General features: G+C 41.8%; 1 protein-coding gene across 2 annotated transcripts; it reads right to left on the reverse strand.

The window, feature by feature from the left end:
* Positions 1–249: 249 nt before the first annotated feature.
* Positions 250–16,668, reverse strand: PRPF18 (pre-mRNA processing factor 18). 2 transcript variants are annotated; one of them, XM_064656483.1, is made up of 11 exons: positions 16,539–16,668; positions 15,523–15,600; positions 15,368–15,394; positions 12,496–12,600; positions 10,304–10,417; positions 8,396–8,542; positions 6,606–6,674; positions 5,730–5,870; positions 5,207–5,278; positions 2,885–3,040; positions 250–859 (listed from the first exon to the last, which is right to left on the reverse strand). In XM_064656483.1, the coding sequence occupies exons 1-11, from the start codon at positions 16,602–16,604 to the stop codon at positions 779–781; spliced, it is 1,056 nt and encodes a 351-aa protein (XP_064512553.1). In that variant the 5' UTR covers positions 16,605–16,668; the 3' UTR covers positions 250–778. The 2 variants fall into 2 exon arrangements, with proteins under 2 accessions (XP_064512553.1, XP_064512554.1); XM_064656484.1 differs by lacking the exon at positions 15,368–15,394.
* Positions 16,669–26,109: the final 9,441 nt, after the last annotated feature.

The following is a 26,109-nucleotide window of genomic DNA, read 5'->3' on the forward strand; positions in this document are numbered from 1 at the left end:
CATTCCCAGTCAAGATGCACAATGGTAGAGATTTGTGGCTGCTAGAAATACTGTTCATGGTCATGGGAGGTCCTAATTATTTTCTCTGCAATGCCCTGCAGACTGAAATTTTCTCCAGATGTATAAAAATGGGATTTGAAAGCCCCAAGAGCCATAAGATTACGTTCCTCAAGCCCAGAAGGTTCATATTAAAAAAAAAAAAAAGCCAAATCAGATGCATTCAAGATCAAAAACTCTTTGCACTGAGGCTGAGAAATATACAAACCTTTTTTTTTAATTCCTGATAAATACCACATGAAAGATTAGCCAATAAAGTCTTTATATTTACAGAAATAACCAAGCTTCAGATTCAACTGCTTCCCTCTAATCATCTCCCCACATCAGTCTCCAACGCAAAAGCAGCCAAAAAAAAGCTCCACATATGCTCCTTGCAGGGCTGTGTCTCAACTAAAGCTCTAAAATATGGGAAACAGTTCAGTCTGAATAACAAACTGAAATAAAAGCAAGGCTCTTGTCCACTGTCCCCTGGTCACTGTCCTGCTCTTAACCTCTTCAAAACCCACCCCCTTTGCTGTGTATTGGTTGTGTTCAGCATAAAGCATAGATTTAAAAATAAACCTAAATAAATGGGGCTTGTAAAAAGGAAGCTGTAGAAAATCTCCCGCTTTCTGCTTTTTCACAAAGTTCCTCTTGGTGTCCAAGCACAGACTCTGCCTCTTCCATCCTCTCTGGGTCTTGGAGACCAAAATATGAGTCATGCCTTGGCCCCTGCAGAGCCTCACAAAGCGTTGTACTCCACACACTTGGATGGGTCTGTTGGGAAGTGCTTCTGGCAAATGGTCATGAGCCTCTTCAGCCCCTAGGAATTAACAGAACAAGGACAATTCCATAATAAAGCATCTGTAATAAAGCTGCAGCTGTCAAATAAACACAACGGCCTACAGTATTTTTAAGCTTAACAAGAAGAATTAAATAAGAATAGGCTGCTATTTTGAGCTTGGGATTTTTTTTGGGGGGTGTTTTTTTTTCAATTTAACTTTTATTAACCTTTCTCCCTGCAAATTGTCAAGTTCTCTCCGAAATAAGAGAAGTCTGGGGCATAACCATAGAAACATGGTAAGATTCATAGTGAAGAATCACAGAAATGCTTTAATGCCTCTTTATCACCAAGGGAGAAAATGATATCACCACAAAATATATTTAAAAGAAAGCTGAATATTAAAAGTAATTCTAAAGAGCAAATAGCAACTTATGAAACCAAGACAAGCTGCACAGCCAAGATAATAGAGCCAAACACTTCTCAGGAGGAGAAATGTGGTACCACACGTGACACTCCAAAGGCAAACTGAAGAAGCAATCAAGGAGAAAGACAGAATGTGGACTTTTCAGTTCTTTCAAGGCATCTGCTGCCAAAAACCAACGTGACAGAAACCCTGTGATTATTTTCTTTCAAGTCATACAGAAAAGTCTAACAAAGAAGAAAGCAAACTGCTGTGGTGGAAGTGTAATTTAGCAGTGACATGTACTCCAAGTGACATGTACCCATGTACTCCAAGTCCTGTCCCTGTCATTAGACACTCATCATGGAAGGCAGCTCTTCACTAAGGGAAAAATGATTCAACAGAAGATGCTTTGGCCTTTTCAACACAGGCAAGAATGGAAAGTATGTCCCAGCACCAGAACAACTCCTTGTTTGGGATGTTATGATCCCAGGGTCGCTGTAAATCAGAAACATGTTAATTTCACATAACTGCTGGGAGCACAGTGACAAGACCTGAGGGAATGGCCTGCAGTTGTGTCAGGGGAGGTTTAGGTTGGATATCAGAAAAAGATTCTTCCCCCAGAGGGTGGTTGGGCACTGGAACAGGCTCCCCAGGGAAGTGGTCACAGCACCAAGCCGGGCAGAGCTCAAGAAGGGTCTGGATGATCCTCTCAGGCATGGTGTGACTATTGGGGAGAGTCCTGTACAGGAATAAGGGTTGGACTCGATGGTCCTTGTGGGTCTCTTCCAACTCAGCATATTCTGTGATTCACAATGATAATTTTTCAGGTTATGATATTGAAAACTATAGTTGAAGAGAAAGCAAAAGTTATACTTGTAGCCCCAAAACAAAGAGACTCAGAGCAGAAAGGTGAAGTTGCATTTTGCAAGCAATTTTCTTCCAAACATCTGCAGAAGATGAAAAGCAACAGGAGTCCTGCCTCTTCATCAGGAAGACATTTCTGTAAACCGCCCCTGCCAGAAGCTCTGAGCTCCAAGATGCTGCTCTGGAGGATTCAGAGTTAAGCCAGAAGGTCTTTATCTCAACAAAACTGCAACTAGCAAAAGGCAAATACATTTAACAATACAAGGAGAGAAAACTTGTTTCCTCAGACCTGTCCAACCACTATGCTGAAAGGGTAGAGGAGAAAAACAGCACTGCTACAAATTCCACAACCAAAAGTTCACAACACGACTATGAAGATGCACAGGAGGAACTAAACCTGGAATTTTGAGCCCAGATTGTTAGAGACATGTTTGAAAATTGAATTAATTTATGAATGCATTTATCTAGTTGCAGAAATAGTCAGAAGGACTGTATTTCATGGAATTAAATTCTGTGCATGGTGTTTAAACCACGAGTTAAGCAGTGAAGGACCTCAGGAGAATCAAGCATGATTCACAACTGCTTTGGTGTTCAGAAAAACCCATTACACTGTTCCTGGCCCAGAACTGAAGAGCCTTCAGGTTCAGGATAAGCTACCCATTAACTGGATGTTATTCCTGAGCCAAACTAAAACACCTGTTTCCAGGCCTCTTTTACCACACCACCTGAAACTAGTATTTCTCCAAGATCCCCCAACTTCAAAAGCAAACCTGTTGGATTTCCAAAGCCAACATTACCTGTATGTATTTCCTCTGGGTTTCGTCGTTCAGGACATGGGCTACGTGCTTGGAGAAGATCTTCTCCCGTCCCGTTCTCGCGTGGATGCCGACCATGGTGACACCGATGGGCCAGGGAGCGTTCCCAATGGCCATCTGGAGATAGGCATCGTTGGCCTGAAGAAGTAAGTGCAGGCACTCTCAGCAAAAACAGGAAGAGCAGCAGGGAGCAGAGCATTTTTGCATTGCCAGACACAGTAAAACACCCACTCCAGTCTCCCTGATTTGGGTCTCGTTGCACAACATCAACCAATTACACAACACACCTTCCCGACATGATTCGTGCTGAAATCTGAGGGAAGCAAGGACTATGGACTTGACTGAGGAAAAAAAAAAAAGCACTGGATATGGCAGTCTTACTACCTTGATTAAAACTGGGTTTTATTCTTTTTTTTTCTGGGTTTTATTCACTTTTTACTGGGACTGTTTTCAGCTCGGCCATCTCGGGTTAAATAAGCACATTTGTGACAATGTTTATGACCAGAGCCGTAGCAGCAGTAAATCAATCTGAAATTTCCTGATCAAGATAGCAGATCCCATTTCTAAAGCTGTAGCACAAAACATCCCCGGGGAAGAATAGGGATAAAACTCAAAAGGAAAATTAACTGGAAGAAAGAGAGAAAGGAAGAGAAATATTGAGCTAAAAAAAAAAATCATGCCAACTTAGAAGCAGCAAGTGAGGACAGACACTGGGTTTATAGATACAATTACACAAACAGCTTCAAGGATGTGGAGCAGGACATTCCTTCTCTATTAGAGAGCAGCTACAAAACTCACTGATAAAGAGTTCATTTATCACCTCCTATTCAGAAACTAGACAATAAGAAGTAGCAATCATGACCAGTGGGTGCAGATTCTTTCCAATTGGCACTGAGCAAACTGGGATGTGAATAACGAACAAGACAGGGGGCTGCAGACAGAGCTAAAAGTAAATCTAGAGAAGGGACAGGACTTAGTCACCGTCTACATGAGGCAGAATCTGAATAGTCTTAGTCAAACACCTACTTGCTGAATTAAATACAGTTTTGTCATGAAACACAGTATGTGAACATGCAATTAAAGACCTCCAGGACTGTCACAACAGGGTTAATTAAGGCTGAGTGGGCAACCTGCATTCTGGCATTTGCCTGCTGTCAACACAAAATTAAAATCATTCAAGCATTTCAACTAACAAAGCAGTAAGAATTTGTTGCTGGCAGTATTCACTAGGATGCACAAAGCAAAAAGCACAGAAGACAACAGCAGGCAAAAAGAGACAAGTCTCTCAAGAAGCAAAATGGAAAATTAGTCTAATTTAAAAAAAAAACCAAAACACCAAAACTTCCAAATGTGCACTCAAGTCCTCCAAAATCTGTGACATTTACTTTAAGCCAAGCACTTCCAGGAAAGAGGAGCACAGCTGATTAACCCAGAGATATACCATATTCCTGCATGCTCCTTACTTTGAGAAGGCATCGGAAAGGGAATTTCCATCTAATGATGACAACCAAAAGAAAAAAAGATGCCCCAAAACAAAACCCCTCTATCTATCCCACACATTCACTTCTAGTTTCACATGATTTGGATTAAACTTGTCTTAGGCCATCTTAAATTTTTTTCAGTGTCAAAAACAGGTTTGCTTGATTACTTGAATAAAAAGAAATACTAAAAATTTAAAGGCAAAACACAGCTCTATTTCCTCTGCATGCATGAGCTGCTTAAGCAAATGCTACCAGTATCTGAGTTCCACTTCAGAAGGCAGCTACAAACAAAACCTAACACTGCCTTTGATCTTGTGTCCCAAGGTACTTCTGCCTCCTCCAGTGAGCAGCCTTTGTCCAAAAAATCTTTTCATTAACTTACCTCAACCTTACCAGGCCAGCTAATGTGAGCATAGCCAAGGAACGGGACAGTATCTCATATTCAGTAACTCAGTTCACCTCAATCAATTTATAATTAATTAATCAACACCTATTACTATTCATTCAATACCTTCATTTAACCTTACAATATCAGTTTTCCTATAGAGGATTCCTCTGCAACTTAAACCATCTCCCAGAAAAATTCTCTTCATGTTTGCAAAGATATGCAGTTTCACAAACCTCAAAAGATCTTCTATCGGGCTGTGGATCAAACTCTACTTGGAGCCTAACATTTATCAGCAGTTTTTCATTTTGTTTGAGTAGATGTCGTATTTCCAGCTATGTATCTTCAAAATTAAAAAAATGGGAATGTTTAAGCAATAAACTCCTTCTTTTACAATCAGACAGTCCGAACATGCTGAAAGAGTGCAAACAAACGTACCTTCACATATTCTCTTTGCAACATGAATTTAATAATATCTGTTATTGATTCTTTGATGTCTGCAGGAAGTGTCTACAGGAGAGGGGGAAAAAAGAAAGAAAAAAAAGACATTTACTTCAGAATAGCGGCTCTGGAAAATCATACTGCTCAGCATTTATACAAAGTTTAACAACCACCTTTGCTTGAGGACTTTAATAAAGGAAAATATCTTTGTTATTTAGATGAAGGATCTGAAGCAGAAGAGATTAAGTGGTTACACCTGGTAGTTAGTGGCAAAGTGCAAAATGCAACCCCAATTCCCCATCGTGTTTGCAACCCAATGAACAGGTGATGTTTTAAGCAACACCTGGAAAAGCAGTGGGTAGGCAGAAGGTCTCACTGATCAAGATGAAGTCAGAACTAGGCATCATGGGCTCTAGAGACAGAAACTCTGATCAACTCGCTTCTCTCCTTCAGAAAAGATAACACTGCCTTAGGAAAGGGTACTAATGCTGGGTTAAAGTGACATTTAGAGGTGATTCACCCTTTTCCGGAGTTTTCTGAAGAGTGGCCTCAGGTAGGACTCCGTCTGTTTCTGAGTGGCGCTGTTCAGCTTCCCCTGCACTCCCCGTTTCACGTAATCTTCTCTGGCATTCAGCTCCTTGGCCCAAACTCCAAGAAGAAACTGCACGGGACGAAGCACATTTGTGTCATGGTGCCATCTAGTGACTTCCCCGGCAAATCAGACGGGAACAGCGGGTTAAGCCACCACGGCAAAACTAGTTAAGAAGGTAAGAGCCTCCTTCAGAAGGACAGGCAAGGATGCAGGAACAACCCTCCTGTCTTAAATGTATACACACACATTAAAGCTTCAACTCTTGCTGTGACTTTGATCATCGCAACAGTTAGACCGAGACTGGCTGACTCAAATGAGAGGCAACACAGGCTTCTTGTCAGGAAACAAGGAAGCAATTTTCTGCTATCCACTTGAACCTGTGGACTTTAAAATTCTCTTATTCCACATAACAGTATCAGATGACGTTCCAATTCAGTTTGCACTGTTCCTGGGAAACTCCTCAGAAGGTTTTGATGCCACAGGACTACAGAGAGGCAACTACATAAAAGTGCCTCAATTATCACATGGAAATCAAAACTGTGTTTGTTTTGTCTGGAAAAGCAGGACCAGATTTTGAAGAACACTGCTTTCCCAAGAGCTCTTTCCCAGGTCTAGCAGAAGTCACTGCTGTGACTAACAAAGGCTGTGGAGTGCCAAGCAGGTCAAAAACCCCACATCTTAAGCACAATGTGTGAGTTTTTTCCTCAGGCAGCTTAAACCAACCCTTCTATTCATGAAATGTATCTGCATGGTGGTAAAAATATGACACAGTTACAGAATAATTAATCCAAAAGAGTTTGTTACCTTCAAGAACTTTGTTATGATGTCCATATCATAGTGGTCATCACCACGTCCTAAGGATTCTCCCAAAGCCTAAAACAGGGGGAAAAAAGCAATTATTTCCACTTTGTCTGGAAGTTTACCACCACCACCACCACATCAAAGCTCACCACATTGTGAGCTGTAATAAACTCCACCAGAAATCCAAAACACTGGCTAGGAAACAGAATCAAACAGCTATATATGCTACTGACATTCATTTATCTATTAAAAACATTTATATCAAAAAGGCCATATGATTTACTTCTAAAAAGTCAATGCAACAGTAATTCTTCATTCGTTAACTACTAAATTATTGGCACAATTAGCAGCTGTCTGACAGCACCGTATTAAGGGGAACTGTGGGTGCACAGCTTTTCTGAGATCCTCAAAGCCATCAATTAACCTAATTATTTTGTTAAGCTATTTCAATTCTCTGATGTACTGGGGCTTTTTATCATTTAATTGTAACTGTGAATTTGAGGGAAGAAATCCAAAAAAAAACCCACCCAAAACCAAATAACAAACCACCAAAAAAAAAACCCACAACCAGCTGTATGCTCCAATATTCTACTTTCCTGCCAAAATCTCAAAACTGTTAATACTAACAGCAATTTTTAGAAACATTTTTCAGTAGGTATAGTTGGATTTATAATGTATTTCCATTGCCCTTACATTTCCAAAGTGAGTTTTATTTTTAAAATCTTCTAGATTGAGAGCACAATTCAGTGTAAGCATTTATGCTCAAGGTAATGCAGCTGAAGTAGCATAAAATTAAGACTGCAGTGTTTTCAAACTTTTTCAGAAAAAGATTGCTTTCATGGCTCAAACCAAGCCTGCCCTACTACCCCAAGAAGAGGATATTTTGAGAACTAACAGATCAATACAATGCAGCTCCATTACAACTGATTTCCATCCTGGTACTGCAGTTATTTTAAACCAGAACTTCTGGCACCCTAACAAAAAAGCCAGACTATTTCCTACTAATAATGTATTCACTTAAGCTTTCAGTTATAAATCAGATTATTTCTTAAACACGCTTTTGGAAGGATGTTAAGATTAACTCCTGCAAAGAGTTTTGAAGATTAAGCATAAAAGTCTTCAGCTCAAGTTAATGTGCTTTTCAAAACATTACCCTAAAATACCAGGTGTTGAATGCATTTCATGGCACTCACTCTCTCCTCACTCACACAAATACTGCAGGATTCTTTCAGAATAGAGTAGCTGTTCGCACTCAAGTTCCTGGGACACATTATCTCTGCACTTCTTGTATTTCCTGTGATCTGCCTCCTGATGTTCACTTTTTTTTCCATCCTGGATGTTTATGTATCAAACATTCTTTCTGTATGTCTGTTTTTTCAGCATCCGTATTTCTTGTACAGGGATAATTCACTGGTACTGAGCTCACTACCCTCTCAAATACTCACTGGAAACACTTCAGAACTTATGACGAGGTAATGTGTTGTTAATAAATTCTCTACCTCTGAAACACCTGCAGAAGGAATCCTAACTGCATCACTGTCTTTTGAGGCAACACCTGTCCCCTTTCTGATGAAGTGCTGTGAACAAAGACCATCTGAGTTTTCACTTGTCTACTGTGAGCACCTACGATGCAACTCAAGCCTTAGAAACCTGAATTCCCTATTTAATGATACTTCAGAATGCCTCAGTTAGCTGTTGAAAACAAGGTTAACTTTGTCTAAACGATCCTGAAGCTTTCTCACAACAACATGCTACATCTAAAATCCCTTAATTAAGATATAACCATCCCATACTTCTAGTTCTTCAATAGTAGTGTTCTCCTCATGGACTTTCAGGTCATTCTGGGAGTCGTCGTCTCCTGCTTCTTGGCCGCCTACAATTTCATTCAGATACTGCTGATCAATCTTATCCAAAGCAGCCTTCAGGTCATTTCTCAAGCCCTAGAAAAGATTAAAAAAATGAATAATTTAGGAAAAAATCCTCAAGTAAATAAAAGCAGTTCAATACTGCCACTGTGAGCATTCAACTGCTGTTTAAGAAAAGCCAAATTCTGTAAAAACATGCACTAAGGGTTTAGCTTTGTTGTCTGACTTTAAACTAAATTCCAAGGATTGCTTCAGCACTTAACAAAAAGCAGGTGCATGAACTTCTGCAATGTTCATACCCATCAAAAAGACTTTTTACAGTGTTTTTGCCAAAAAAGCATGGAGGACGGAATCAGCTTCTAGGACTTTCTTTAAGACATTGTCTCCAAGCAATGGACTGAACCACCCCAACATAAACAGAAAACAGACCATAACCATCATCAGCTCTACAAGTCTTTAGATCTGCCCTAAAAAAAGCTGAAATAAGGTAACACTCTGTCATGGTTTAACACTCCTTCAGTACTATCACAGAAAACATTTATGTTGTTTCCTTTTATTACAAATTATTTAAACATACCAGGGTGTTTTATATATATTAAGTGTTTTAAAGCCTCTGATATAGAATAGGTGATTACAAAACCAGAATCAGTTTAAAACCATATATACAAAGTTAAAAGCTGCTTTTAAATAGAACAAGAGACTCGCCTTAGACACAGTTGGGAGATTTGCATTCCTGTCTTGAGACATAAAATATAAAGCTCCATAAGGGAGTATGACAGTTCTTACCCTCAGATAAATTCAGCCACTCCACAGGGAATGGATATGCACAGTTATTTCCCCTCTTCCATCATCATACTTGGCTGTCTGGAACGTTTCTATTAATCATTCAGTAGTCTAAAAACGTCTGAACCACAAACTGGTGGTGACTAAGCAACATACAGAATCCCCCCCAGACAGCAAAAGGAGTGGCTGAAACATGTAACACACAAATCCAATACAGTCCTATTTATGAACTGACTATTTCCTAATACATCTATTACTGTCATCCGTGCCACTCAAGGGGAAGCTTTCATTAGCAGAATTTTTATTTTTAAACATTCGGATCTGTTTATTTTAAAGACTTGAAGAGGAAAAGGCTTTCCTTTTATGGGCAGCTCCAGCAACAACATTTAAAACAATTCAGGTTGCCAAAAATTAGGGAAGAAAATCCAAAACATCACTCTCTTAGTAGGGTTACAAATTTGGTTAACAGTAAATGCAAAGCAAACCCCAACTGAATCTCCTCAACTGATCATTTTTAACAGGAATAAATTGATTATATCTTTTAGTCAGTTTTTGAACTGATGGCTACTTTAAAGAGAAGGTGGAAAAATTGAAGTTTCTGTAACAAGCTATAGCTCTGGAATCCAGGGATTTGAAAAATCGTTTATATGCCACACAGACAGGATGCAGTCCTGCTCTTCCTTACCTGCAGCTTCTCAGGGATGCACATAATCACAAACACAGGATTGTTTTAACAGTAAATGACTGTTCTTTGTTGGTTAAAAACAGGAGCAGCACAGGCTGGGGTATTAGTGTCACCTGAAGGCCCCTTTTCCAAATGACAAGGGCCTGGAAGGTTTCTGGGGTTGAATTCTAATGTAATTGTAATTGTGCACAAAACTGACATTTAACATAGTTCCTCAGGCAATAAATGAGATAGAGCAGATAGTTCTCTTTGCTCTGTATTATCTTTCTTTCCTAAAAATTAAGTTACTTAAACTGATTTTCAGTAACTTTTTTTGGGTTACTCATTGATTATCCCACTACAACTAAGTAAGTAAGAGCCAGTCTTACCTTGTTCACTTCAGGTGCAAGAATTTCTATCTTCCTCAGACGCTGAAATGCATCATAATCTGTTTCTCCAAAGAGCCTGATGGGCTCACCCCTCTCTCGTAACCTCCTGATAACCTGAAAAGAATCAAAGCATTCCCTGAAGCATAAAGGAAGCAAAATAAAACCCAGAATGATAGATTTATTTACTTTGCTTAGAATAACAAGCTGAGCTGGACTGCAGAGGAAATGGCAGTATTTTAAGCAGTAGAAAAATGTTCCAGACACTTTACAATCTAAATATAAAATTCCCACGGTATTTCAGGGAAAGGTCATTCCAAATATTACCGATCTAAATTTTGCATAAAATCCCAGGCTGTTTGACACAGCCTAACTTCTTCCTGCTCTGACTTGTTTAAACAAATACACAAAAATCATCCCTCTAGCAGAGCCTAAAGACCGTTTTCAAAATCACAAAGGAACTTGATGATTATCTCACTCACTTATTTGCCTGGGCAATAAAAATACTAACTGGGGTGCAGGTTGTCCCAGCACAGCTACAAGATGATCTGCTGAAAACTCCCATCCTTAAGCATTTGGAAAATATGCAGTCCCATAACCGAATGGTTACTACTAAAAAGGAGATATAACAGAGGTGAAAAAAGCCTCCCTCAACTGATTTGCAAAGTCACAGACAGAGCCAAAAACTGAACTTTATTCTCCCAATTCCTTATTTCATGCATTGCTTGATAAATTTCTGTATTCTTACCATTATTCATAGATTCATAGAATGGTCTGAGCTGTAAGGGACCCTAAAGATCATATGGTTCCAACACCCAGGCCATGGGGCAGGGACACCTTCCACTAGACCAGGCTGCTCAGAGCCCCATCCAACCTGGCCTTGAATGCTTCCAGGGATGGGGCATCCACAGCTTCTCTGAGCAACCTGTTTCAGTACCTCACCACCCTGAGAGCAAATTTTTCTTAACATCTAATCTAAACCTACTCTCTTTCAGTTTGAAATCATTCCCCCTTGTCCTGTCACTACAGTTCCTGGCAAAAAGTCCCTCTCTGGCTTCCTTGTAGGCCCCTTCAGATACCAGAAGGCTGCTACGAGGTCTCCACGCAACCTTCTCTTCTCCAGGCTGAACAGCTCCATCTCTGAATTAACCAATGAAACTAAACAACTGAACTAAATTCACTTAGTCTATCAAACAATAGGCTAATTGATACAATTGATAATTGGGCTTACACTTCATTTCATGTCACCACCTCACTATGCAAACAGACTGGTTGGACAACAAGAAACTAAATTAATATTGAGACCTTATTTCGTTTATTCAGTCTGGGTGTCTTGCTGTATGCTGGCAAACATTTAACTTGCAAATGTATCCAAAACAACAGGGATGGAAAGAGCTCTGGCACAGCAATACCTAAACCTGGACCAAAACATGCACACCAAGTGCATCAATAGCAGAGAGAAAGTGTGTAAACAGGACGTGCAGACCACACCCCAAACCAAACATGAACCCAACAGTCTGTGTTACAACTCTTGTAAAAAACAGTGAGTATCCTGCAAAATTAAGGGGACACATGACATTCTTGGATGACCTCAGCTGTGAATTTCAGTACTTCCAAGATTAGAGTTAATTCTGCACTTCTGAACTTCCTGCTTTGGGGTATGGATCTGTTTGTGAACGTACATCCACACAGGCATTTTTATCCTCAGAAAGGCAAAGAATGCCCCAGCTGCTCTGGCTTCAGGACTGTTTCTTCTAGAGGTCAAGGTGAACTTCCAAAACTTAGTTTCTAAATTTGGTTCAGACCAATATGCTACAAAGAAAAGAAGCTGGAGAAAGCTCTTTTCTTGGAGAAAGTCAGCATGCCATCATCAGTATTATCCAAGGATAATGCTAATATTCAGAATACTACTCCAGAAGTCATCTGAAAGAGCTGTAAAATGTTATAAAGCATCTGTGTAAATCCATATAACAAAAAGGCTCTACCCATCTGTATCTCCCCTGCATTCATTTGGAGAGCAGGCCTTTGATGAGCAAAGATAATCACTAATTGCTGACTGTAAAAATGGAAGCTTATTATTTAATAAAACTGTCATAAGAACTACAGGTCACTGGAAGAAATATCAGCCCTAACAAGAAATTTAAGATACATTTGCTTTAAAGTCTAGGGGTCTGTTTATGGAGATTGACTTTTACCTCCTGTCTGGAAAGGGTCATTGGTAACTTTTCTTCTGCCAGTTCCAGTTCCAGCACTGGATTTGATGCAGCCAGTGGTTTCTCCTCCTCTTCCTGCTGCTGTACCTACATTTAACAGACATAGTTACTAATGTGTGATGGAAATAAGCCCATACATTGATGCTAAATGAGGTAAGTCAATGTAAAGATACAGAACTCCGGGACACAAACTTTAATAGGACAATATAAAACTTTAGTTTCATAGTTTTATGGTCTGTAATTGAATTTCCCAGAACAATAAAAGTTCTTGATACTATCAGTAATTAACTAACACTTCTGCAGGTTGCAGGAAGTAGTCTCTAGAGCAAACAGAAAGGACAATTTGCTAAAGTCTGGCAGTCACTTTAGCAGGCAGATGCCAGCACTGGTGCCAAAAATAGCAAATCCACCTGTTGATTCCTGCCCCTGCTTCATCCTCCTTACCCATGCAAAAGCATTTGCATCGCTGTGTGATAAACCAGAGGGGGAAAATGATTCAATCAGAAAATAATCTGACGACCACAAATACAGGTACCATTCCCAGGCCACTTCACCTCCTCATCCAGCTCACCAGGCACAGCACGTGGAAGGACACAGGGGCAAGAATGAAAACCGAAGGGCAAGGAGAGAGTGGAGCTGCTTCTTCCAGGGTCAGTTAAAGTGTTTATTACCTACAGCTTCAGTGACCTGAGCACAATTAGCAGTGATCCACAGCTCCTGTTGGGTTTTGAGGGGTGCTCGTTTTGGGTAATGCATCTTTCTATCAAGCTTTCCAGGTTCAAAAGAAAAAAAAAAGATACCTACAACTCCTCATAGGACGAGGATCTCATTAACAACTCCTCTTAATCCAAAAGAAGGTCCCTGACTCAAACAGAGCATTCCTTCTTCATTACACAATATTTTAATAATGCAAATCAACTCTTTGATCAAAGTCACTTTGAGACAGCAGCCGTGTAGCTACAGGTCCCTGTATAAGCTCAAATTCAACACTTCTGAACCAGGAGAAGATTGCTGGTGGAAATATTCCTGTAACAAGGGAATATTTCCAGTGCTCACTCACATCTTGGCTCTTCTCAAATTCCTCATTAGAATTTATTTTCTTTCCATACTTGCTAAAAGGGAAACAATCCAATTAATCCCACAGCACCCTTCAGCATTTCCCTGTGCATGGGCAGCACACTGTCAGCTCCAGTCTGCATTTGGGTTGACCAGTTTGATTAACATACTAGACAGAATTTTTTTAAAGAAGCTTTATTATTCTTTCACACCACCATGCTAGCCTTGCACTCAGGTGTCAGTCTGACTCCATGTGGCTGGAAAGATCCATCCCTGGGGCTCCTGCTACAAGATTCAGCCACATATCTACATTCAGTGCTGTATTAGCAAACACAGAAAAAAAAATCAATCCTACAAGCACACGTTTGGAACAAACAAGGAAGTACAATCAAATCAATGTTTAACACAAAGGGAGGGGAAAAATAAAACTTCCATCAATGCAGGAAAGGGGGACTTGACAGAGGACAGAAAATATGGAAGAACTGTGTAAAAAAAAAAGTATATATAAAAAGAAATATACTCCCGTGGCAGAAGGATACATACAAATTTTAACTTACAAACATTCTTGAAATCATAAAGAGACAGCAGCATTGGGGGAAAAGGTTTGATCCACTCTGTCAGCTGGACTCCAAATTACAAGCAGTATTTTTACCACAGTTATTTTTCTTTCAGTGCTTTCTTTAAGCAAGTGAAATTATTACAACTTATCAAGTCTAAGCAAAGCAAAAACGCACCTGCATATAAAAAGAAATCAGTCTGTGTTCCACATCTCACTAACAGAGTGAAGAACAAATGCAGAAATCTGGGAGGCTCTAGAAAGGTACTAAGTTTAACAAAGTAACTTATTTTAAAATCATTTTCAGGGTTACATTTCACACCAAAACTGGTGCTGCAGCAGCACAGGTGACACCACTTTAGCCACCATGTGAGGTTCTGAGGGACTCAAGCTTAATGCTCAAAAAGCATCATGCAGCCATTTCCACTTGGAAGATTCACTGAACTTCCTCATGATTATCTGCTGCAGGTTCCAAGAATGGTTTTGGCACTGATGTTCAAATATTCACAAACAGATCAAGGTTTCTGAATAAGTCACTAACTGGGTAAAGGTCACTTGAAAACAAAGCTCCTATTTGTGCCTTGTAAGAGCAAACAAGATTATGAAACTCTGTCTTCCACAGGGAATGCATTCCCCCTCCCAGACATGTCCCATCAGGCAGGCAAGGCAGGCACACACACTTGTAAATGACAACAACATTCTTTCCATTTCAGTAAACTCTTGCCCTGACACCATTACAAGGCAGATAAAGCCTTCCAGATCACTCATTTGTTGCAAAATGCCCCCAAGGTCACCAATTGTTTCTAATATTTTTGCCAGCAAGAACACAAGTGCTGTTGTTGCACAGTTCCAATGCTGGATGGTCGATGGCCAAAACCCAAATACAAACACATGAAAGTTGGCAGATCTCTTTGATGTGCACCCACACTATACTGATTTCTTTTGTACATTTTGACAAGACCATGAAAATTGTCCAAATGGGTAAAATTATCCACATGTATCCATTTATTTCCCGGTAAGGGTGGGGAAGGTGGCTACATCAGATCCAATGTTCATGCCTAACAGCACAGTTTAAAAAATAAAGGAAGACAAGCTTTGATCCCGAGCCACTTCATGCTTTCCACAAAAAAGAAATAAATAAAATAAAAGAAGAAATAAAAGCCAAACCATAACGCAAACTTAAGTAGCTGCATATCATGCATATCTTTTTCCTGCATTGAAAATGGTTTTGGAAACTCATACCTCTCCAGGTGGCTTCTCATTTACAGGCTAATGTATAACATTAACAGATTGAACAAAGAACAACAATTATCATTAACAACATTGACACTAAAATTGATAATAAAATGCAGACTTTAAAGCAAACACACAAAGCCCTGGAAGAACAGTTTCCATACCTTGTAGCCACATCTCTGGAAGTAGGCCTCCTCTTCCTTTTTAGCTAACTCACTGCGCTTGAAATACTTCTTACTTCCCTAAAAGAGAGGAGAGCTGTCACCAGTTCACAGTTTCGTGTGGTTATGTAAAACCAGCTCACACTTTCTTACTTTGTTTGGTGGATTCAGCTACATCCTTTCCCAGAGACGGGAAAGGGTCTTTTCCACGGAAACAGAACTAGCTGGAAGCACCTCTGAAATCAGCAATACAGAGTGACTTTACAGGTTATATGTATAAGCAGATTCAAACACACAATGTGCTCGCCAGCACTTTAAAAGGAACACGTTTTTTGCCATGTAAAGGCCTTTGTGGTTGTTGTTGTTGTAAAGCTTCACTTCAGATGTGCACAACTGGGCCCAGGTTGTTTAGACAAACCACATAAAAGGCATCATTTTACATTAAATCAAGGAGATGGGAAAAATCACCTTTTGTACAGAGTATTTTACAAGCTTTCTTGTAGAAATGTACTTGAAGAGACATGCCAGACACACAACAGCTAGAAAAAGTGGTCACCTCAAGGCATTTTGTTTCATTAGAATGAACTGTGACTTCTACTTCGTTATTTGCCCGCCTGACCTATAAGAGCCTCTGATGCCAAACCCAAATTCGGACAGTGCTCTGCTTTGCTGTGGGGTTTTTAGGCACACACACAGAGCTCTCAGACCCTCCCTCTGCCGCGGACACGAGGGAGGACTGCGGTGAGGACACAAACCACGCTCTGCTCACCAAGGGCCGCTGAAAGAAACAACTAAACCCACTCCCAAAGGCCACAGGACACCCAAACTCCTCCTGGCTCCTGCCCGATCCCATCCTGGGCCACTCCTGCTCCTCCTTCCCAAACCTCATCCCGGGTTTGCGAATCCCCGCCCTGGGCAGCTCCGACCCCGCTTCCCGGGCCTGTCCCGCCTCACTCCCGCCGCCCTCCCGAGGGACCGCGCCCCGGGCGGCTCTCGGTGCCCATCCTGGCCGCCCTCACCCCCAGGAGCTCCTTCTCCTCCAGCTGCTGCCTCTTCCTGCTGATCTCGCGCTTCAGGATGTCCATGGCGGCCCCGGGAAGTGCCACTGGAAAACAATGACGTCACTTCCGGGGTGGGACGCGCTGCCGCGCGGCGCCCCCTGGCGGCTGGGAGGAGCGGCGGGATGGGGGGGTTTGGGTGCCTTCTTCCAAGGGACGAGTGGCAGGACGGGAGGGAAAGGCCTCGAGTTGCGCCAGGGGAGGTTTAGATATTAGCAAAAGTTTCTTCAGTATCCATGTAATATCATGCCACTGTCGGGAGCAGAATGTTTAAAGTGATGTACAGAGAGTATAATGGCAGTAATTATGACACAGAGCCAAAATACAGATGCTTTGTACTGAGGAATGTAGCAAAAGAGATGGAATGTAAGTTTTGCAGAGGTCTTTCCCTGTTTTAATACAGATGGTTTTATAAAGGGGTGTAACTGACAGGCTCTTTAAAGAGAGGCTTCATGCAATTTATTCAGGTGTCTTCTCTGTTTAGCTTGAAAAATCTTCAGGGAAGAGTCTCTCTGACTGTGTGTTTGTGCAGTGCCTGGTGCGATGGTCCTTGGCTGCAGATGACAGCTAATATCAGATGAATCATGGCCTCGGATATTAGGAAAAATTTCTTCACCAAAAGGGACCCTGTCAAGCATTGGAGCAGGCGGCCCAGGGAAGTGGTGGAGCCACCATCCCTGGAGGGATTTAAAAGACATGTGGATGTGGCACTTGGGGATGTGGTTATTGGTGGGCTTGGCAGTGCTGGGTTAATGGTGATCTCAGAAGGCTTTTCCAACCTAAATGATTCAATGAGGCTGGTTACTGAGCAGTCATAGAGAGTGCAAATGCCACCTGGGAAGGCAGGATGCTTTCCTGGCTGCTCCTGGAGTGGATGTGACTCTGCCATCAGCCAGCTCAGTCCAAGAGGCCTAACAACACCCCAGGGGAAATCATAGCATCGTTTTAGTTGGAAAAGATCTTTAGGATCATCGAGTCCAGGTGAAACAACACCAGCAAACAGTGAAGGGTTTAACTGCAGGGTGCTCCATTATAACCTGCTCCTTCCCCAGGTGCTGGTATTAAAAACCACTGAGAAGATGGGAAAGGTTTGCACTCCCTGTCCCCTGTGCTGTCTGTGCACCTGAGACACATGTTGGGATTTACCTATGCCTGGTTTCTGCCTCCTTCAGGCCTAGAGGACTGAGGCAGCTGATAGGGACTGAGCTCCTCAGTGTGTATATCCCAGAGGTAAATGCCCTTGTCACCAGGCACACAGCATTTGTGACATGGTCAGTAACATGAATAAATCTCTTGTTTTGCTTATTTTCCTGGTTTTGTCCAGCGTTTTCCATCCTGTGGCTTGTAAAGTCCAAGGGGTCCAGAAAAACTTTGAAGAATGAGTAAGAACAGCCAGTTCTCACTATGTTTTAATTTATCAGGGCCATACCTTGCTGGAAGCAAAGGCCACCGAACACTAAAGGGTGGAACTCACTGTAGCTTTAGCTCCTCTTAGGAGCAGCCTGGCTGGTGGCAGGACCTCTGTCTCCTGTTGCCACTTGCTATGGCACACAGCAACTTCTCCCTCCCTAGGTCCTTCCAGATTTTTTTTCACCTTTTGGTCCTCCCAGATTTTTTCCTTGCCTTTCCCCACTGTAAGTTCCATTGCTCCAGTAGCTATTTTGGAGGGCTGTAACCAGAGCTGGCTTTTCACCTGCTCTAGATAACCTGAGCCATGTGCTCTTCCTTGCAGAAAATGGCCTGTTGGTTTACAGGTTTTCTTTAACCCCAGGCTAGAGGGTTCTGGATTTAGAAGTAATGTCCTGCTTTACCTCAGGCTTGAATGCAATCGCTTTGCAATGAGGAAGGAGGAACAGCCCTCCTACGCTTTTCCATAGTTCTTCTAAGAGGAAATTATATGACATCTGATGGGGATAGGATCCAAGAATGTCTCAATGTGAGAGTCCCGGGGTAACATGCCCACATTTGGGTAGAGGGCATAAATTGGGAGGCTGTGGAAATTCTCTGTAGTAGATCCTGCAAATGAATCCAGGTGCTGTGTCAGAGCACCAGCTCAGTTACCTGGAGAGTAGATATCACCTTAGACCTGGCTTCATTTCCTGCTCCAGTTTGACATTGGCCTGGCTTTGGCTGGGATAGAGTTAATTTTTTTCCTAGTAGCTGTTACAGTTCTGTGTGTTGGATCTAGTATGAGAATAACTGATAACACACTGATGTTTTAGTTGTTGCTAAGCAGAGTTTATACTAAATCAAGGACTTTCAGCTTCTCATGTCCTGCCAGCGATGAGACTGGGGGCACAAGAAGTCGGGAGGGGCCAGGGCAGCTGACCCCAGCTGATCAGAGGGATATTCCACACTGTATGGCATCATACTCAGTGTATAAAATGGGTGGGGGAAAGCTGGTCAAGGGCTGCTGCTTGGAAACTGGCTCAGCAGGTGGTGAGCAATTACATTGGGCATCACTTATTTTGTATATTCTAATATTATTATTATTATTACTACCATCATTATTATTATTATTATTATTTTCTTTCTTTGCTGTTCCATTGAATTGTCTTCTCTCAACCCATTAGTCTTCTCACTTTCACTTTCCCAATCCTCTCCCTCTGCAGTGGAGGGGAAGGTGAGACATTGTCGGTGTGCTGGCTGGGATTAAACCATGACAGACATTATATCTCATTCAAGACAGTACAAGATGAAGGAGAAAAGCCAACTCACACACAGAATTCACATGAAAGATGCAGTTACTGCCAGGTGACTCTTAGACCAAAGATCTCCCAGTTTGTAAAAACCAAAACAAACCAACAAGGTGTCAGAGAGGTGCATAAGGGACAAGGAAGCAGCTGAAAGACGTCTAAAAGTTCACTAACAATGATTCAACCTTCTACAATTGCCCTTCTTCCAGTACTCCTGGTTCTGTGCTCTCTTGCCTCCAAATCAAAGCATTCTGTAATGTAAATCTCCTCTGTTATCAAGACAGTTGTCTTGTCCTGTGAAGAAGTGGCAATCTACAAAGTGCCACATCTCCTAAAAGAGTTACTGTATGGGCCATTCACTTAAGAGTTGGACTTGATGATCCTGGCTGATCTGATCCCTACCAGCTCAGAATATCCTGTGATTCTGCGTATATGCAAATATGTAGATATGTTGGCACTCACCAATATCTCCCCGAAGAAGGAAAGGGAGAAAAAAATCTTTGGTGTCATCCATCTCCTCAGGATTTCTCTTTTTGAAGAGATTACAAAACCCTCTTATGTATAAGAAGTGGTGGTGTCTTCTTTTTCTTTCATTGACAGCTCATGGGGAGATCCAGTCTTGCTTCCTCTCTGTTTTCCAGGATAGCACATCTGTTTGTCTCCTCTTCGCCTCGAGGTCAAGGAAGCATTTTCTGATGGACATTGAGACTGTTGGATTGTTGAGATCATTGGGTCAGGTCTCAGTTGGACACTGTTCAAAGCTCCTCTGTTCCTCAGAACATCTTCCTCGGGCCATATCTATGCTGGCAATTCATTACGGTCCCTGCCTGGTTCTTATGGATCTCTCATCCTTTGACTGTCTCCATTCACACACATTCCTTGGATGTAGGGTGGATATCTGGAGCATCACTTGCTGGACAAGCTCATGGCACACATGAAAGCTCACAGTGCGAGCTCTGCTCCTTGGATCATGCAATGGAAACTGTTCCTCCACACCACAAGAGGAGTTCTCCAAGTCTCCATTGTTCTGAGGAGCCCTCAGACTGTGGAGACTGTTTAACTGTGTTATGAAAGCAGACAATTCCTTCCCTGTGCCGGTCCCACATCCATGCAATGATCCCTTTGATGACATCACTGAATAAGATATTTTTAACGTGGTGAAATGTGTGTTTCTCCAAGCTGTATTTCAAACTATCAGTTCATCATGTATGGCATTACTCTACTCATTAGAGTCAATTAGATCACTGTTATAAATCCTAAGCTTGACTATTTGTTTTCTACTGTTCCTATTTTTCTTTTCAGGGCAATCCTGCTGGTTTGGTACCACAATGGCTGCATCTTTCTGTCTCACATGTGATTAATAAATATGATATTTGCTGTCAGGGCTGTAGCCAGGCCTTTAAGCTCTCCCAAAACCACTTGCAGAGTCTTGAGAGCTCTCAGCAACTGAGCTTGGGTCTGGAAGCAATAGTGTTACCCGTGTTTTTCCTAGATCCAGGTTTCCACAGACCTCTGGAACAACCCCACAGAGTTAACCACAAAGCTACTTTAAAGTAATTTGCTTCACAACATTCCATAGGAAATCGAGGCTGAGAAGGGAAATCTAGAAGTTACTCAAAATCTTGGAACGTTCGTAAGAGCCTTGCAAGTAACAGAAATACAAGCTTAAAACATACACGAGGTGTTTCATTCCAATTTCTTGGTGGTTAAGTGATTGCTCAGCTTTATCTGCTGCAAGCCAACTGTCAACTTACAGAAAGATTATTGAAGGCAGCTCAAATAACCCAGTTTCACTCAAATAACCCACATGTCATCTATTTGTCACAGTGGTAAAACGGATGAGAATAATTTTGGTTGCTCTCAGCTGTTGTAGTCAGTTTATATTTAGTTAATACTATATGGGCACACAGTTTCACTTATCTATTTTATATTAAAACAGGGGAAAACCCTGCCCAGCTCAGCCAGCATATGCTTTCACTTGCACACCGGAGGCAGAGCTGATGCTTTACAGCTGACCGAGATTGCAGAAGAACTCATTTCAAGCAACACAGGTCACAGATGACTCTTGGAAACCTTTTTCAGACAGGTACATGGTTCCTTTTATTCATTTTCAAAACAAAAAATAAATCCAAAAATTGAATAAAATTGCCTTTATACCATGACTAAGAAAGTCCACTTCTGGAAAAGGGAGCTCCACATCAAGCCTTGCTCTTTTCTTCTTTTATTAAAGCTTCCCTTCCTTAACTTTTGGGAGGGATTAACGCATCCAGTTCCCCATTCTTTGCCCCCACATTCACTTTGCCTACAGGTATCTCTGGCTTGTCACATTCACAGGGCATCTCTGGGTGCACGACCATTTGTTCCATCACACTTGGCACCACATCTGCTAAGAGCTGCAAACTGCACTTCCCTACAATTCTGACTCTGGACATGTGCCCATCCCCTTCGTTTAGTGAATCCAAGCCACTCATAGCAGGCTTGCTATTTCTTATTTACCTTTCCAAACAGTAGCACACAATTTCCAGCAGGTCACGGTCTGAGAAACACTCAGCCAGAGAGAAGGCTGGGGAAGAAGCTGGGGGCAGTGCTCCACCACAGATGTCCAAATCCCACTGGCAAAGACAAGAAAAGCTCACGGGGGATGCAATGGAAGAAAAAGGTTCTCACATTTCTAATAAACAGAAGTCTTCCAAAGAGTATGACATCCATGCATCGTGAGGGGTAAAGGAAGATGCCATTTGATTTTGGTTTGTTTCACTTTTTAAAGTATCACTTGATTAGTTCTCCTGACAAGTCAACCCCTGCAGTTCCTGTCTTGCAAGACACACCTCTGTGGTGCACTGTTAAAAGAGTTAGGAAAGTAGTGACATCCATATGGATGTTACCAGTTAGTAAGGCTAGTGTGGCTCCCAGAAACATGCTTGAAATAACGGTTAGAATGATAATTATCCTCTGGTTTTGATAAAGGAATATTTAGCCTCATTGTCTAGGTTGTCTGTAGGATGCATGGGTCGATTCCTATCCCAGCAGCTTTATTATCTGTAAAACTGAGGTGGTGTAAAAACTCACTTGCTTCTAAAAAGCTTTACATTTAAGAATAGCTAATTATTGCCAAACTGGGTGGTATAGGAGATACCTGAGGAAAATTCTGTTGTTTCAGGAAAGAGTATTGGTAGCTCAGCTCATGGCACTGTGTCATCAGAGCCCCTAATGAATCAGTCCCAAGATGCCACCAGGGAGACTGCGCTTTTTTGACAGCGGTGGCCATTTGTGGCTGTTAAAGAATCCAGAACACCTTGCAGGAAAACCATTGTGCTGCCTTTTCTTGCTGTCTTTTTTTTTTTTTTTTTTTTGCTGTTATTGATATTTTTGTAGCTGTTCTTTCTACTGCTTCAGCAGTGCAGGGCAAATGATGTAAAGCATTGAACATACTTACTCCTAGCACCAGCCTGCACCACAGATAGCCAAGCAGCAAACTCTTCCCAGGAGAGATGCAGCTACAGGACTAATCCCTGCAAATGCAGACTGGGTTGTCAAATTCCATGCACTGAGTTTTAAATCCATAAAATTGTCTCTTTCTTCAGTCTTCCCCAAAGCAAAGTCTATATTTAACAACCCTTGGTTTTGAGACATTTTAGCTGCGTTAACAGACACCGCCACCCCAAAACACTAAATAGATCTTGCTGGATGGTAGAAAAGCTCATAAAAACATCCATTTTTCTTTCATTTTAATGTGTATAGAAGATAAATGGTTGAGCATAAAGTATTGTACTTCTGAGTTCATTAGCTTCTATTCAACACAGGCAAGAAATCTCTCAAAGTTATTACTAAATGATCATAGTTCTGTGTTGTCAGTTTGATCCCTGCAGGATGTGTCCATCTCAAAGAAAATACCCATGCAGGTGCACTGGTTGCCTCAGCAGAGAGGTCAGGGTTTGAATGGGTGATGGAGTCTTCAGTATCTACACATCTCTGAGGGTAAATCCAGGGGGGGCACATTAATGAAAATGCTGCTGTACATATCTTACTGCTGAACAAAAGCACCATTTTCAGATGTTGTCAGTCTCTAGCCTGACAGAGATATTAAATTCACATAATCTCCCTTTAAAAAGTGCATGTGTGAGTAGATTTTGAACTCCACAGTACCTTGCAATGAAATTTCATTTTTTAGAACTGAAAAGCAGGCAGGTGGTTATGAACGTGTCTGAAGCTATTTCTCCATCCTGAAATGCAAGTACTGTTTGAAAACATTTAGGAAAATAGAACATCTTAGTAGGAGCCGCAGCAACTTTTCATGAATTTATTTTAGCTTGCATCAGTATTCTGAGCTACAGGGATTATAATTTAGTAGAGAGACTCTCATTGGGAGAGGGGATTGATGGCGTCGAGGCAGCAGCCCTGTGAGTTGACAGGGATGCTAATATAGCCACGGCAGAAGTTTAGAGAGCAGATCAGAGCAGCTGGGTGGGCTGATAGAGAGGATCAGGGCAGCCCAGAGGAGCAGTAAGAGGATCCAAATAAGTGGATTAGTAGCATACCAAAGCACACATTACTTTTAGTTTTCAAACTCCCATTGATTTTAGTGCAAGTGCATTTACTAATGTGTGGCAGGAAAAATGGGAGAGGATCAAGGCAGAATCGAGATATGGAGAGCAGGTCCCTGTGGCAAGCTGGAAACAGAGAGGCTGGGCTGGGGAGGCACAGAGTAATGTCACCTCTTCAGTCTCAGTCAGGACTTAGAGGAGGGTGGCTGTTGTCTGGGTTTCTTCATTCTACAGCCTCCAGGGCCTGTCTAACGGTGCTAAATGCTATTGTTCCTGCAGCTGATGCTGCACTCTCTTTCCATCCATAGCTCCAGTGATTGCATCACTGCACTCCTACATCTGCCTTGAGCAGCTGTGACTGAAGCAAACTGACACAAAAATGGAGGTATGATCAGGAGCATAACCCTCGTGGAGCTCTCCCTAGCTGGGGACTCCCTGAGCTGAGCTTGCTGCAGTTTGTGCCTGCAGCGCTCCCCAGAACTGGGACTGCTGACCCTTGCTGTGCCCGGGCTGCCATGACTGACATCGACTCCAAACGACCCAAAGCTCAAACACGCGCCTTCCCAGGACACTAGCCTGGCTTTACACTTCATTGCTTTACACAGAGATGGTAGCAATGCAAAGACACATCTTGACTAAAATTTCTAAGCACTGTCATTCTTCATATAGCAAAAAACCTGAAAGTTCTAGGCAAAATAACAATCGCTACGCACATTACCCTCAGCTTCCTTGAAGCTGAGGTTGAAAGGTTGTAAGGTTGAAATTTGTGCAGCCTATGGTTTCTCCATGTTGCAGAGGAAGCAGAGGACATCCATGCATATGAGCAGACTTCTTTTACTCTTCCATATTCACTTTCATAAAAGCATTGAAACCTTTTCTTCTTTACCTTTTGACCACATCTGTTGCTTAGACACCTTGGTCTCCTCTGCCACTCCTCCCAGAATTCAAATCCAAACACTGGTTTGTCCTAGGGAAGAGTTAGTACCTTAATATCCAATTATCCCACAAGTATTGGATCAGAGTGGATGACCATCAAACTTTGACACGTAGACTATAGTGCCCTTTCCTGCAGCCTTAATCCAAGCTGCACACAAAATGACAGAGGGGAGGAAAAGCCCTTACAGTCAAAAGGGGGTTTGCATTCTGGTATGAAAATATTCAGAGGGTTTTTGACCACACAAAGAACACTTTGTACATAGATCTGGTTATATTCTTTGTTGTTTAAACAGTTCTGGAATGTTTTGGTGTCCCTGAGCCAGCAAACAGATGAAAACATTGGTCTGCCCTGTAGTTTTCTTCTTTTAAATTTATATGAGGAAGATTAACAAGCAGCAGAATGGACAAGAAGCCATTTCAAAGCAGCGTTCCAAAGGAAAATTTTAGCTTAGTAAGGATAGAGATGCGAAATGTCAAGTACTACAACTGAAATGGTACAGGAAAAACTAACAGGGGATTGGAAAACAAGCTGAACTCCTGGTTTCAGACTTCTTCAGGACATCCAGAAACCGTCCTCTGTACCACCCCAGTCCTTGGATATGCCAACCTGAAAGCCTGCTGAAAGGGAAGGTTTGTAGTAAGACAGCTCAGCATCAATGTGGCCTATTGTCACCTTGGGAACTGAGAAGTACTGCCTACATATGTCGTATGACCACAAAAACATCCCTGGAAACGCTGTCTCAGTTTGTAAAATCCTCAGTGACATTCATTACACATAACTAACCAAAGAGCTCACCTATTAACCTGTCACCTGTGGAGCTCCTGGTCTCCAATTTACCTCTTCACCCTCCTGCTTCCTAACAGCCCACTGAACTTTGTCAGGCTCCAAGATGAGTAGTAATCATGGTGCCATTAATATGACAGCCAGCAGCCTCTTCCCACTTCACCCGGCCTCACACGGATTCCTTGACATTAGACTTTAAGCCTCAGATCAAATCATCGAGTTTATGAGGCTTTCTCCAGTATAATTTTTCCAACTGAAAAGCTGAAGGAGCTCTTAGTACACTCATATAATTCTCCTCACCTCTCAGACTCTTTAGTCTTCTTTGTCCTACACCATCGGACTTTCTGAATAATAATCAAAATATTGTAAGGAACTGGACACACCTGGAAGCAGAGAAAAAGTCTGGGACATCCTGGTGTGAAGAGCACTGCTGCTGTTAGTACTGAAGTATTACTAGATTAATTATATTTAATTGGTTAGCTCGTGATCTAGCGTCCAAAATGAAAAAGCATTTTACACACCAGAAAACTGTTGGGAAAATTAATATCAGTTAGAATGGGGAGGGGATATTT

Source organism: Pseudopipra pipra, chromosome 5 (genome assembly GCF_036250125.1).
Source record: "Pseudopipra pipra isolate bDixPip1 chromosome 5, bDixPip1.hap1, whole genome shotgun sequence".
NCBI classification, from domain to species: domain Eukaryota; kingdom Metazoa; phylum Chordata; class Aves; order Passeriformes; family Pipridae; genus Pseudopipra; species Pseudopipra pipra.

What these genes read in the sequence shown, in the direction of transcription:
- PRPF18 (XM_064656483.1), bottom strand. Translation starts at nt 16,604, where the DNA reads ATGGACATCCTGAAGCGCGAGATCAGCAGGAAGAGGCAGCAGCTGGAG. An exon ending in AGGAGAAGGAGCTCCTGGGG is followed by an intron (nt 15,601 to 16,538) that starts GTGAGGGCGGCC and finishes CCTCTCTTTTAG; the next exon opens with GGAAGTAAGAAGTATTTCAA. An exon ending in ATGAGAAGCCACCTGGAGAG is followed by an intron (nt 12,601 to 15,367) that starts GTATGAGTTTCC and finishes TGTTAAATGTAG; the next exon opens with GTACAGCAGCAGGAAGAGGA.